The sequence below is a fragment of the Terrapene carolina genome, unplaced genomic scaffold, assembly GCF_002925995.2.
Source record: "Terrapene carolina triunguis isolate 2854851 unplaced genomic scaffold, T_m_triunguis-2.0 Scaffold42, whole genome shotgun sequence".
Classification (NCBI taxonomy): domain Eukaryota; kingdom Metazoa; phylum Chordata; order Testudines; family Emydidae; genus Terrapene; species Terrapene triunguis.
The window spans coordinates 74,844,105-74,858,525 of NW_020664393.1; the positions used below are offsets into that span (position 1 = coordinate 74,844,105).

Genomic DNA, 14,421 nt, shown 5'->3' on the forward strand with positions numbered 1-14,421 from the left:
GCAAACTTAATTCAGGCTCATGAACACCTATTGTCACTTCTTCCCTCTCTCTGATCAGCTTATGGTACCTTCTTTCCTAAAACCAAGTAATTACCCCCCTCCACGCCTTCCTCTTTATCCAGGGTTTGCTTCCTGTTTGCAGCTCACCATCTCCTTTCGCTATCACACAAGCTTAATGGGCAATGTCATTCACTTGAGCTAACCCATAGCACTGCTGGAAATTAAGAACAACAACTCTGTGCTTAACTATGTTTTTATCCCTGCTCATTACAGCCCTTAAAGATCTAGACATGCAAGACATTATATATTCTGTTAAACAAAATATGGAATAAATACAAGAATTTTGAATTAAGGGATTAATTAAAACCCTTAAGTGTTACTGATATGTACAATTTTTCAGATAGAAGGTTGTGCTGTTCAAGTTCTGCATACCATTTATATTCAGTATTCAGATACTACTTTTGCATATTATTTGCATACATTCTGACATTTGTAATTACATACTTTTTGCACCTGCACTGTTCAGCTGTGATTTAGACACTTAGGAGTAGAGTTACTTAAGGAGGGGGGGAAGGGAGAAGTATATTTATAATATGCAGAATGCTTCTTCCACCACGTCAAGGCATCTGCAATAGGCTGTGTTGGATGAGGGGCAGGCAATGGTGTCCAAATCATCGGATTTCGGCTGAATGTCTTTCCAAGTGCTAGCCTCTTGTTCAGCCCCCAGGTCACTGGGTCCCATCCTGTTCATTTACATAGTAAGGGAGAATAATTCTGGCCGCTGCAGGACTTGGGTAAAATTCTACAATCTGTGTGATGCAGGAGGCAGAAAGGATGGTCCCTTCTGGCCTTCAAATCCATGGGCCTGATCCTTAGCTGGTGGGAATCTGCACCGCTCCATTTAAGTCAGGTAAGGATCTGCCTCATTAATGAAGCTACCCTGGTTTACACCACCTGAGCATCTGTCCCGATGAAACTATGAGCCTGGGGTGGTGCAGGAGCGAGTGTGGGTGAGTCTACATGTGACTGACAGTTCTCTGACCCAATCCTGGACCAGCACCCCAACATGAACATAAGGAGGCCCTGGTGCTGCTGTAAATGCCTTCTTTCAGAGGAGACATACAGGAAAGCCAGGACCACGTATGGGCCTTCCTATAAAAATAGGGCCCAGCACTAGAATCGTAGATGACCTGGAATAAGCCTGGGCAGAGTTAGTGCCTGCTTCTAGTTCAGGTGCTTCAATTTCCTTTATGGCTAGTGGCCATCAAAGTCCAGTAGCAACCTGGGCACTTTTAAGCCTTTTCTAGTCTCACCTACTTAAAATAATACAATGTGAGGGTCTGCATGGCCGAGCAGACAGGGAATCCATCTGGGGAGATCTCTGCTAGCCAGCATCCTCTCATGGCTGTGAAAGGTGTAACAGCATCTCTGCCTCAGTTTCTCCCCGCACACACACACACACACTCCACCAACAGTCGTTTGACCATGTTCTGAGTGGCGTCTTCTTATAACTCCTGCCGACAGGTCATTTATAGTTTCTCCCCTTCCAGGCCAATAGCATCTGATAGACCAGGAGTCCAGTGACCCTAGCAAAGGGTTGAGAATCCCAAGCCCCCGCAGAGTCCTTGTTAGAATATAGATACGCAGGCCTGCCTGTAAAGGCCTATACTTTACGAATGTAGGTGTATTTCTATCACTTAGATAGTTATACAGGTATAAAACAAAGAATTAAAATCACAAGTCTGCCTCTGTATGAGCCTTCTCTCACTAGGATAGTCTGAGGCCTTGTTCTTAGGCTAAGCAGCAGGGCCAGCCATAAGTTGGGAAGCGTACGGTCACGTCCTCACATTTCAAACCAGTCACATGGAAATAAGGTGGTACTGGGCTGTTAGGAAGACGATCCTGTCCTGATAGTGCCCATCACCACCAGATAAAGAAAATGGTTAAAGAAAACTTAGTTTAATAGCAATAAATCTGTCTGGCAAGAAATCACTTATCAGTGGTTGTGAAACCCTCATTTCTGTATTGTTTTATCTTTACGGCCCCCACTTTTCTATTGTTAATCTGTCTGGTTCTCTAATTGTTTCTGTCTGCTGTATAATTAATTTTTCTAGGTGTAAGTTAATTAGGGTAGTGGGATATAATTGGTTAGAGAATTATGTTACCATATGTTAGGATTGGCTAGTTAAATTTCAGTAAAATGATTGGTTAAGGTATAGCTGAGAATATTACTATATAAACTGGGGTTAAACAGGAAGTGGGTGGGAAAATTGGAATCATGCTTGCTGGAAATTAACCCCAATAAACACTGCATTGTCTGCACTTCGGCCTTCTGGTCTTTTGCTGCTTGTTGTGTGTGTGACAAAAACCAGGGAAGTGGGAGGGTGGAGGGAAAGCCCTCTAACAGGCCTGAACCCTTTAGTCCTAGGGGTTTTACTATCTCCTTTGCAGGGAATGATAGAACAGGGACCGGCAACCTTTGGCACGCGGCCCTTCAGGAAAACCCGCTGCCGGGCCGGGCCGGTTTGTTTACCTGCAGCGTCCGCAGGTTCGGCCGATTGCAGCTCCCACTGGCCGCGGTTCGCCATCCCCAGCCAATGGGGGCTCTGGGAAGCGGCGTGGGCCGAGGGATATGCTGGCCGCCGTTTCCCGCCGCCCCCATTGGCCTGGAACAGCGAACCGCGACCAGTGGGAGCTGCGATCGGCCGAACCTGCGGATGCTGCAGGTAAACAAACCGGCCCGGACCGCCAACAGATTTCCCTGATGGGCTGTGTGCCAAAGGTTGCTGATCCCTGGACTAGATGATCACAATGGTACCTTCTAGGCTTAGAATCTATGAATCAGACCAGCCTCCCAGTTCATTATTATTATTAACAATAATGGCAGTGGCCATGATGTGCGAGGCATTTCCAAACATTCAAGAAGGGAAGGCTGCTGTCCTGAGGGGTTCACAGGGTAAGCCCCCAATTCAGCAGAGCAGCTTCTGAGTTTTAAGCCATTGCTTAAATCCATCTCTATTCAGGAAAGTACTGAAGCATATGCTTAAGCCACAATGAAGTGGTACATATGCACCTGCTTTTCTGAATAGGGATGGATTTAAGTACTTTGCTAAATCAGGGACTAAGGAGAGCAGGATAACAAACGATAGACAGATAAGATGTACTGCTTTAACCACTAAGAACATGTCTTCACTGTTAACTGTCCTAAAATGTTTGCAAGTGCTAACATGCTTTTTCTGACCACACTAGTGGAAGAAGCATCTCAAGTTCCCATGTTCCAATGGATTCCCTCCCCGAAAATGTTTCATGTTGATGGTGCCACAGCTCATCCTTTCCCTTACACAGCTCCTCAAGATCCCACAGCAGTCTCCTGCCTCTCTCTGTTCACATTCTGGGGCACAGGTTCCCCTCCTCCCATCTCTTTTCCGCGGGTGCAAGCAAACAGCTGCTGATGGGTATCCTTCCAGTCACAGAACTCCTTGGCGCCATGCTGCTGAAGTTCCAGAGAACCCCACAGAGCTGTTCTTCCATGTAATGGACGGCTGCTGTCATGTTTCCTAGTCATGGATAAGTTCTCTCTACTCTTCCTTTTATGTTCAACAGTACTTATCTTCCGCATTGACATGGCTTTAACCGTCTCTTGGTGCAACTCCTTTATCTGTCTCGCTGTGTTTCCTGGTACTCCATTTGCTTCCGTATCTGCAAGAGAAAATTCCTTTATTCTTTACCTTACTAGTAGGTCCCTGTCTTTTTCTTCCCTTCCTGTTTATGTCTCTGCCCCATTCTAGAGCCTTTTGCTAACTGAAGTGTGGTGGTCACTGGAAAATGACTGTTAAAGGGAAATTGCACTTTAATTAGTAGACTCTATAACAGGGTTCTCAAACTGGGGGTCGAGACCCCTCAGGGGGTCACAAGATTATTACATGGGGGGTCGTGAGCCGTCAACCTCCACCCCAAACCCTGCTTTGCCTCCAGCATTTATAATAGTGTTAAATATATTAAAAAGTGTTTTTAATTTATAAGGGGGGGGGTTGCACTCAGAGGCTTGGTATGTGAAAGGGGTCACCAGTAAAAAAGTTTGAGAGCCACTGCTCTATAAGAATCTTTAAACATATATTGAATATCTATTAGTCATTTATTAACCCCTTATAAGCAAGTTGTAAAAATATATTGATATAAAACATACCAGCAATTAAATATCTCCACACTTAACACAAATTATTCATATGACAACAGTTGTTTTTCTCACATTTTATATTAAGGTGCCATTCACAAATAGATTCTAAAAGGTTAATCATTGATTAATAGATGTTTCAATATATGGGGTAAAGATTGGTATGAAGTTCAACGGGCTAATAGGTTGCTTATGACCACCCATAACACAGAGCATTCATGTCTGTTACATGCAGCTAGTAATCATTTATTAACCCTTTGTGAGCCATTTCTAAATGGAAGCCTACTATAAAGCATGAACCTTTTCCCCCTGCGGTGTTTGGAACTCAGACAAGGCAGCGCAAGGGACATGAAAAAGAAAATGATTAAAAGACGAAAGTAATGTTAACTGAAAACACAAACAGGAAACCGGAATCATTGATTTTCATTATCCAAAGCGGAAAATGCAAAAAGCAAGCATTCTTAATAACCTACAGTGTTATCGGGCACAGAGGTAAAGCAACTGGTTTTGTGACAACATATGACTTTTGAGCTGACATTGTCTTCTAAAGCTCCACTCCTGCATTGGGGTGCATGCAGGCAGACTGCTTCTTACTCTTATTTTGGGTGCTTTGTACAGTTGCTAAAATCTTTGCAAAATAAATAAATAAAAAAATCCAGGTATATGCTTCTGATGCAGATCTAGGCCATGTCTACATGACCTGCTAAGTCGGCACCGCTGTGATCGATGCAGCGGTGCCGATTTAGCGGGTCTGGTGAAGACATGCTAAATCAATGGGAGAGCGCTCTCCCGTCAACGCCGGTACTCCCCCTCCCCAAGAGGCGGAAGGTATGTCAATGGAACAGCATCTCCCATTGACATAGCGCGGTGTAGACACTGCTGTAAGTCAAGCTAAGTTACCTCGACTTCAGTTTCGTAACGTACGTAACTGAGCTAGCGTAACTTAGATCGACTTACAGTGTTAGAATAGACCAGTCCCTAGTCTTATTTCACCTGCCCCAGGTGACATCTGCTCTGCAAGGGGCTGGCCAGTCACAGAACAGAGAGCAGGAGGAAGAGGAGGTAGTTGTTAGTGTATGTTGTCTACCCACATATCAAGTTTAAGGGGATGGAGGCAGAGGCAACACATGGGGCGGTCACGTGTCCCCACAAAACCTTCCAATTGTGCCCCTCCCTACTGTCTACAGTTATCTGGCAGGGACCTTGGGGACTTCTTTGCCTTCCTCTGTAGCATGAAGCAAGGATTGTCTGCTGGGGTCATCTGGGCATATCCCACCCTGCCATTGCATGGGCATCGCGCATGGTGGCACCTCGGACTCTCCTGGGCTTTGCCTGTGGCACACAATGATTTAGGTTCCTGAGGACTGAAACACTTTTTCTAACTAAAGTTGTTGGGTTCCATATAGGGGTATCTGGGTGAAATTTAATGACCTGCAATATAGAATCATAGAACTGGAAGGGACCTCGAGAGATCATCTGGTCCAGTCCCTTGCACTCAAGGCAGGACTAATATACAGGAGGTCGGACTATGATGCACTTTAACCAGCATGATATATCTTTAGCAAAACAACCAACCTACAGCATGTGCATTTAGGGCCCCTCATGGGTAGGTCCCACCCATGTTAGGAAAATGTGCTCTGATTGGTGCAGTTACCCTGGCACAGACCCCAAATGAAGATGTGCTACACTGGCACAAAGCAAATTAAGCCACAGTAGTATAGAGGGCATTGGTCAGGGACTTGGGCATTCTAGTTCTGGCTTGGCCATAGACCTGCTGTGTGACCTTGGGCAAGTCACTTAATCTACCCTGTGCCTATCAGAAAGATAGGGATAATGGCACTTCCCCATTTCCCAGAGCTGTCGTGAGGATGAAATCTATTTACAATGAAGGAAGCCATATAAGTACACAAATAGACAAGTGTAAGACCTGGTATAGAGAGAAAACGTTAGGGGTCCATACTGACGTAGTGGTGACACTGGTGCATGATCTTTTAATATAGCTAAGTCCTTATGCTGTATTTGATTTATATCAAGTTCTTTTCAGACTGGTGATGTCCTTATCTCTTTTATGGCAAACAGGGGTCTTGTCAAGCAAACCTGATCTCATTTTTTGAGGGCATTACAAGTTTGGTTCATAAAGGTAACTGTGTAGATGGAATCAGACTTAGACTTTTTGTAAGATTTAGTACCGCACAACATTCTGATTAAAAAATGAGCACTATACCCTATCACTAAAGCACCTGATAAATTGATCAGTCTGGTGAACTGACAGATCTCCAAATATAGTTGCCAACAGGGAATCGCCATCAAACGGGGTGTTTCTAGTGGGGTTCTGCAGGGATTGGTACTAGGCCTGACACTGTTCAACACTTTCATCAATAAATGGGAATAAATTTAAAATCGGTGCTGATAAAATTTGTGGGTGACACAAAGATTGGTGGAGTGGTACATAATCACAAGGATAGGGCAGTCACACAGAGCAAGCTGAATCGCTTGGAAGGGGAAATCATTCAGACAATGCATTTTCTTTTAATACAGACCAATGCAAAGTTATACATCTAGGAACAAGGAATGGAGGCCATACTTAGACCAGAGGAGTGTATCCTTGAAAAAAGTGACTCTGAAAAGGATTTAGGGATCATAGTGGACCTAGCTTCCAGTGCAATAGTGTGGCAAAGCGGCTAATGAAATCCTTGGATGTATAAACAGCGGAGTAGTGAATAGGAGCAGGGATCTGATTTTACTGCTGTATTTGGCATTGCTGAATTGGATAGTGGAATACTGCATGCCGCTCTGGTGCACACCTTAAAAAACATGTTGAAAAATTGGAGAGGGTGCAGAAAAGAACCATAAAAATGATTTAAGGGCTGGAGAAATGCCTTCCAGTGAGAGACTCGAAAGAACTGAGTCTGTTTAACTTCTCAAAAAGAAAACTGAAAGGTGACTTTGATTGCCGTTCATAGGTAACTTCATGGGGAGAAATATTGGGCACTAAAGGGCTCTTCAATCTAGCAGAGAAAGGTAAATAAAGAGTCACTGGCTGGAAGCTGAAACAAGACAAATTTAAATTAGAAATAAGGCATCATTTTTTAGCAGAGAGAGAAGACATCTCTGGATGTCTTCAGGTCCAGACTGGATGGCTTTTGGGAAATTGTGCTTTGGTCAAGCACGAGTTATTGGGCACAATACAGGCATAACTAGGGGGAGGGATAGCTCAGTGGTTTGAGCATTGGTCTGCTAAACCCAGGGTTGTGAGTTCAATTCCTGAAGGAGCCACTTAGGGATCTGGGGTAAAATCAGTACTTGGTCCTGCTAGTGAAGGCAGGGGACTGGACTCAATGACCTTTCAAGGTCCCTTCCAGTTCTAGGAGATAGGATATCTCCATTAATTTAATAACTAGGTGAAATTTAATGGCCTGTGTTATACAGGAGGTCAGACCAGATGATCTACTGGTCCCCTTTGGCCTAGAATCTATTGGTATACCCACCATCACCATCAGTATTGTCGCACTGCCTAAGGCCCCAGTACCATTGTGTTGGGCCCTGTACAAATATATAACAAAGGGATGGTCCTCTACCCAGAAGATGTTGTAATCTAAGTCGTATTCATGATCACAGAAATAATAATAAAGATCCCAAACATCTCATTGGATTAGAAATATGGGATTTCTTCACAGGGAAAAAAATGGAAGGGAGAAACTAAACAAAAATGACTGTAGCTTTGATTGTCTCTCGCTCCAAAACCAACATTATTTTAAATAAGGGGAAATCAAACATTAGGCATTTCAAGTCACACACATTAAATTCGCTTAAGATATTGTTATCCTTGTTTAGATTTGAACATATCGGGGAATCTCTTTGTCTTGCAACAATTCCTAAAAGACTGTAAGTGGCTGGATTTCCTTTTTCTGACAAAAATCTCTCCATGAATTATTTACACGATGGCTCCAATCAACACTGTTCCTGTCAGCCTCCCCAGCCGAAATGAAAGTTCACTATGTAAAGGTGCCAAGGGAATATGGCAGCCTCCCACTGCGAGTTTATAGACAGAACTAAGTCAGCACACATTATGTGTCAGAGCCGACATCAGACGGAATCAGATCCTTTGATCTCAGACCTCCACAGGAAGCTTAGATCTCAGACAAATTAGATAAAAAATGAATTTATATGTATCCTAGGGCACACAGTTGAATGCTGTATTTTGGAGAAGTGTGGCAAATATCAAAACATATAAACTGCAGCATTTCCTCTCTCTCTCTCTCCCTCTGCTTTTGTGATGGACACTAATTAAAATAAGAAGACGAAACTCAAACTAGCCTCTTATGCAATCCACAAAATTTAGGGGAGGAGGTGGAAAAAATACCCAGTGCCAGAATACGTGTGTGGATCAGTCAGGGTTCCAGGATGGGCTGAGAAATGGACTCAGATCCTTGCTCTTAACAGGCGACAGCTGGAGGAGCCCATCCAAGTTTGTAAAGGTGGAAGCCAATACTTTTTGCTGTTTGGTGCAGCCCGATGCCCGCTGCACAGCCCTAAAGGTATCTGCTTTGGCTGAGACCTCAGAGGGAGTTGTGTTTGATCAGTAAATCATTATGAGAAAAGATTACTCTGTCCCCCCCAAAAAAATGCTAGCGGAGCAAAACAAGGAAAAACAGGGGAATGGGACTGCTTTTTGACTTGTGGTTTTATATAGCTGGTCAAAACATGCAACCGTGAAAAGGCCTACAGAAAAGGGACAGCAATGAAAATGTCTGGCATGGACAGTATGAAAACGTGCCCGGACTGACTCAGAAGTATGCATGATGCATATTAGAATAATCATCCCCAAATTAACTTACCTTGGTAACAATGGCTTTCATCCTGAAAGCTCCTAGAGTGCTTTATGATTAGTGTATACTAGCTATGCATATGTTCTATTATTGTTAATCACTTAGGCCTGGTCTACACTGGGGGGGGGGGTCGATCTAAGTTACACAACTTCAGCTACGTGAATAATGTAGCTGATGTTGACGTACTTAGATCGACTTACCGTGGTGTCTTCACTACTGTGAGTCGACTGCTGCCACTCCCTTGTCGACTCTGCCTGTGCCTCTCGCCCTGGTAGAGTACAGGAGTCGACGGGAGAGCGCTCGGGAATCGATTTATCGCGTCTAGACTAGACGTGATAAATCGATCCCCGCTGGATTGATCGCTGCCCATCGATCCGGCCGGTAGTGAAGACATACTCTTATATTGCAGTAGCATCTAGCAGCCTGAAAAGGCTGAGGCCCACTTGTCCTATGCGCTTTATGAAACTGACATTGACAAAACTGACACTGAATTGAATGGGGTCAGGATTTCACCCACAAATTCTATAGACACTTAAAAACTGAACCACACATTTACTCTCCTGTAAATTTTCAGGTCAGAGAGAGAATTCATACAGTAAATAGCAGTCCCTGTCCCAGTCTAAATGACAAAGGGTGAAATCACGGCTATGGCTGGGCAAATTACTGATATTTTTAGTTCACTGGCAATTTTGAAAAAAGGTCACCAAAAATCTGTTTTGGGTCAGGCTGAAAATAAACTTTAAAAAAAAAATCAGCAAATTGAAAAGCTGAGAAAAAAAATTGTTTTGGGTCAAACAAAATCTTTCATTTTGATTTTGACCGTTTAAAAATGTTTTTGAATTAAAAAAAAAATAAAAGTAAAGGAAATATTTTAAAAACTCAAAGCGTTTTGTCAATGTTGAAATCAAATGTTGAAGGTTGCGTACATTGTTTTTGTTTTCTAAACAAACTGGTGAAACTGACACATATTTGTGAAACATTTTATTGTCACCTAATCTTCATTTTTCACCCCAAAAAAGTTTTGGTAAAAAATGTTTTGCCCTGCCCTTATCCTGGACCCATAAACTAGCTGTGTGCACAATTCCTAGCCAATCAGCAGTAGCATCAGTCATAGTAATCTCAAACATCCAGCTATTGGTAAAACTGTTAAAAACACCTAAGTGACTTAGAAGCCTACATCCCAGATTCAAAAGCAATTTAGGGCATGTGCACACTTCAACTGGGGATGTAATTCCCAGCGCAGAGACATACTCACTCTAGCTCTGATCAAACTAGTATTGTAAAAACAGACTGTAGAGGGGGTGGCTCGAGCAGCAGGAAGGACCAGCCATCCCGAATATATACCTGTCCGAGGTGCTAGGCACATACTCGCACTGCTAGCCCCTCCCACTGCTTGCACGGCGGCAGCTACACTTCTGTTTTTAGCACGCTGGGTTGATCAGAGCTAATGCAGGTCTGTATCCTTGATCAGGGAATTATATTTCCAGCCGGAAGTGTAGATGTACCTGTCGGCACTTAGGAGCCCAAGTCCCATTGATTTTAATGAGATTTAGGAACCTAAGGGCTAGATTCACAAAAGGCACTTAGGTTTCAGAGCAGTAGCCGGGTTAGTCTGCATCAGCAAAAACAACGAGGAGTCTTTGTGGCACCTTAGAGACTAACAAATTTATTTGGGCATAAGCTTTCGTGGGCTAAAACCCACTTCATCAGATGCATGGAGTGGAAAATACAGTAGGCAGGTATAAATACACAGCACATGAAAAGATGGGAGTTGCCTTACCAAGTGGAGGGTCAGTGCTAACGAGGCTAATTCAATTAGGGTGGATGCGGCAACTTTTAGGCACGTTGCTACCTAGTAGAATTCAGAACCCTGGGTTAGGTGTCCAAGCCCCCTACACAGTGCATGGGGAGAGATACACACCTGAGAATGGGATTCACAAAAGCCAGCATGCTGAGCGGGGAGCCATCTAAACCAATCAATAGAAAATACTGAGCAGAGGGTGTTGCCTAAGCACCATCCCTCAAAGGGAGTTGGCACTGTAATCTCTTTGGGGCAGGGATTGCCACAATGTTTGTAACTTGTAAGCGCTGAGCACATTGACGGTGCCAAAGAGAGTATAAACAATAATGATATTCAGATCCAGGGTGACATTTTTCAGGCAGGCTTATTTTTGATTTGTAAATGGAACAAATTTGGTCTGGATTATTTGAGAGGGAATAAACATACTATGGTGATGGGAGTCATCAAAGTACCAAGACAGAAGGAACCCCACAACGTCGTTGTTACAGTTGCCATTTTGCCTATAGTCTCACTTCAAAGTGACCACTTGCAATTGATTTTCTGGAACACGGTGCCCATCGGGACTATCTGTTGCCAATATAGGCTGATTCTGTCACTCACATGTCAGTTTTGCCAATAACATAAACAGATATGATCTGAAAACACACGCAACAGATTGTTTGAGCAAATAAGCCATTTTTACATGGCCTTTTTTCTGACTATAACCATATTTAAGCAACGTTTTCTCTTCAATTTTGGAAGAGATGCTCGGAAACTGAGGATTTAAATAAAAAACAAAAAAACCTGTATGGGTTAAATCTTGGCTTCATTGAAATCAGTGGCAAAACTGACACTGGGTGAAATCCTGACACCGTTCAATTCATAACTTCTATAGACATTTAAAAATTGAACCACACATTTACTCTCCTGGACATTTTTCAGTTCAGAGAGAGAATTCATTTGTAGTAATCAGCTCTATTAATGTAGTAATCAGCTCTAGTGGTGCAAGTGATTCATCCATCTATCTAGGCCAGATCCTTAACCTGCAAAATTATAACTTCAGTCTACACAAGCTCATAGCTTGTAAGGTGCGTGAAGATCTTTGTGGTTGAAAGCGGCTTTAGAAATGTGAGTTATTCTCATTCTGCAGGCTCACCTCCTTCTATCCCAGCAATGTCTCTTTTTTTCTCTTCCCGGGCATGGTGCAGATTGGCACGAGTTGAACGCTGCTGTGGCGGGATCTGGGAGGATTTCATATTGCTCTTTGCTTGTGGTACATTAGCCTGTTCAATCTTTGTTTCTGTATTGAAATAAACAGTTACATCATTCTTAGTCCATTCAGGGCTCAGAGCCAGATACAGTATTACTTTAAGAAACAATCTATTGCTCGTGAATTGGCATCTAATCTTGTGTGCGTTCTCTCTGCCCAAAAGGGGGAGGCTTATTTTATGATTACACTTCATTGCATTTTACCTTTAGGGATCACATTTCTTCACTTCAGCAAAACTCTGTCTTCAGAGCCTCACGGTATACATTGGGCATCATTAGAAACTCAGGCTGGTCACAGCCAAGACTACTACACAGTGTAACTCAGGAGTGAAGCTTTAAACCATTTTTGGGCTTCCCCATTCCTGAGCTATTTGCGTACTGGAGTCATTCCCCAGCATAGGTTAGCACACTTTGAAGGCTGCTCAAATTATGCCATCTGACTGTGACGGCAACTGGGGACTGCTGGCATGCAGAAAAGTCCTGACCATGCTCTGTTTCTCTCCAGCCATTCCTCTTACACTGGCAACTCTAGACCTGAGGATATTTCTGCTCTGGGGCACTCCTCCTGAAGCTATGCCAGTTTTAGGGCCACAAGGTAGAAGGCATCCTTAAGTTATAACCTGGGCCTTTATATTTGCCACATCACATTGAGTTGCCTCATTATTTCCTATTCTAAATACAGGGGAAATACAGGGGCCAAGATTAAAAAAAAACCAGGAGCCTAAAATTAAGTTTCTAAATCCCGATTTAGACACCTAGATAAGTGACCTGGAATTTCAAAGGTGCTGAGCTCCCACTGACTTCAGTACCATTGCTCCAGTACAAGGGAGAGGAGAATATGGCCTGATCTGATTTTTAAAATTGCCCAGTTTGGATAAAAAGGAAGTAACAACGTGCAATTGAGCTGTAGAGTGCTCTGCTTGGGTGCCCTGTACTTAAAGCACTGGGCTGGGATTCAGGAGACCTGTGTTCAATTCCTGGCTATACTCCCTGCATGACATCTTGGAAATACGACTTTCCAAAGTGCTCAGCAGTTACCACTGATGACAGTTTTGGCACCATTGAAAACCTGGCTATTACTCTCTGTGTGCCTCAGCTGCCCATCTTGAGAGTGGGGATCAAAATGCTTCCTTTGTCAGTGATTGTCAACTCTTTGGGGCAAGGACTAGCTGTCTTATTATGTGTATGAACAGTGCCTAGCACAATAAGACCACGATCTCTGCTGGAGTCAGCTGAGTTCCACTGAGTCAGGCCCAATGTGTACAAGAGATATGAACAATGTCAATAATACCAGCCCAGCCTGCCTTACCATTATTACAGAACTCTTTAAGGATCACTCTTTAGACACCAGTGAAATGGGAGAGACTCTGCAGATGGAGAGCTCTCCTGGGGATTCCCACTTACTGAAACTTTTGCTTTTCTTGGACCAGCAGAATACAAGAAGACCCATAACTAGCACTGAAGCCACTGAGCCCAGCACAGCAGCAAGGACCGTGATGGATTTCTCTCCCTTGGGGATAGGGAAGATGGTAAATGGCTGGGACTCAACAGTGAAGTCAGCACCTGAGAGAGGAAAATATGTCAGATTATTACAACATTTAGGAAACATGTTTCATAGCCAGAACACCTGGTTATGGCCACTAACACAGGAACTGATGTTTGAAAATACATTCATGAAAGGGCCTAAATCACAGCCCAATGAAGTCAATGGGAGTTTTTCCATTCATAGAATCATAGAATCTTAGAATATCAGGGCTGGAAGGGACCTCAGGAGGTCATCTAGTCCAACCCCCTGCTCAAAGCAGGACCAATTCCCAACTAAATCATCCCAGCCAGGGCTTTGTCAAGCCGGGCCTTAAAAACCTCCAAGGAAGGAGACTCCACCACCTCCCTAGGTAACCCATTCCAGTGCTTCACCACCCTCCTAGTGAAATAGTGTTTCCTAATATCCAACCTAGACCTCCCCCACTGCAACTTGAGACCATTGCTCCTTGTTCTGTCATCTGCCACCACTGAGAACAGCTGAGCTCCATCCTCTTTGGAATCCCCCCTCAGGTAGTTGAAAGCAGCTATCAAATCCCCCCTCATTCTTCTCTTCTGGAGACTAAACAATCCCAGTTCCCTCAGCCTCTCCTCATAAGTCATGTGCTCCAGACCCCTAATCATTTTTGTTGCCCTCCGCTGGACTTTTTCCAATTTTTCCACATCCTTCTTGTAGTGTGGGGCCCAAAACTGGACACAGTACTCCATTGACTTCCACAGGCCCTGGATCAGGCCCAAACAGAACATGTAACGAAACCTTTCTTGAACTGACAAAGCTGCTAGATTCATAGATTCATAGATTCATAGATTCTAGGACTGGAAGGGAC

General features: G+C 43.7%; 1 protein-coding gene across 1 annotated transcript in view; it reads right to left on the bottom strand.

Moving 5' to 3' along the window:
- Positions 1-2,829: 2,829 nt before the first annotated feature.
- PKHD1 (PKHD1 ciliary IPT domain containing fibrocystin/polyductin) overlaps positions 2,830-14,421 on the bottom strand; it is a 323,564-nt gene continuing 311,972 nt past the window's right edge. The window contains exons 53-55 of the mRNA XM_029911885.1: positions 13,457-13,615; positions 11,940-12,083; positions 2,830-3,699 (exon numbers count right to left, since the gene is read on the bottom strand). Of these exons, the coding sequence (XP_029767745.1) occupies positions 3,350-3,699; positions 11,940-12,083; positions 13,457-13,615 (653 nt within the window). The 3' untranslated portion in view covers positions 2,830-3,349. The remainder of the gene's footprint in view (positions 3,700-11,939; positions 12,084-13,456; positions 13,616-14,421) is intronic.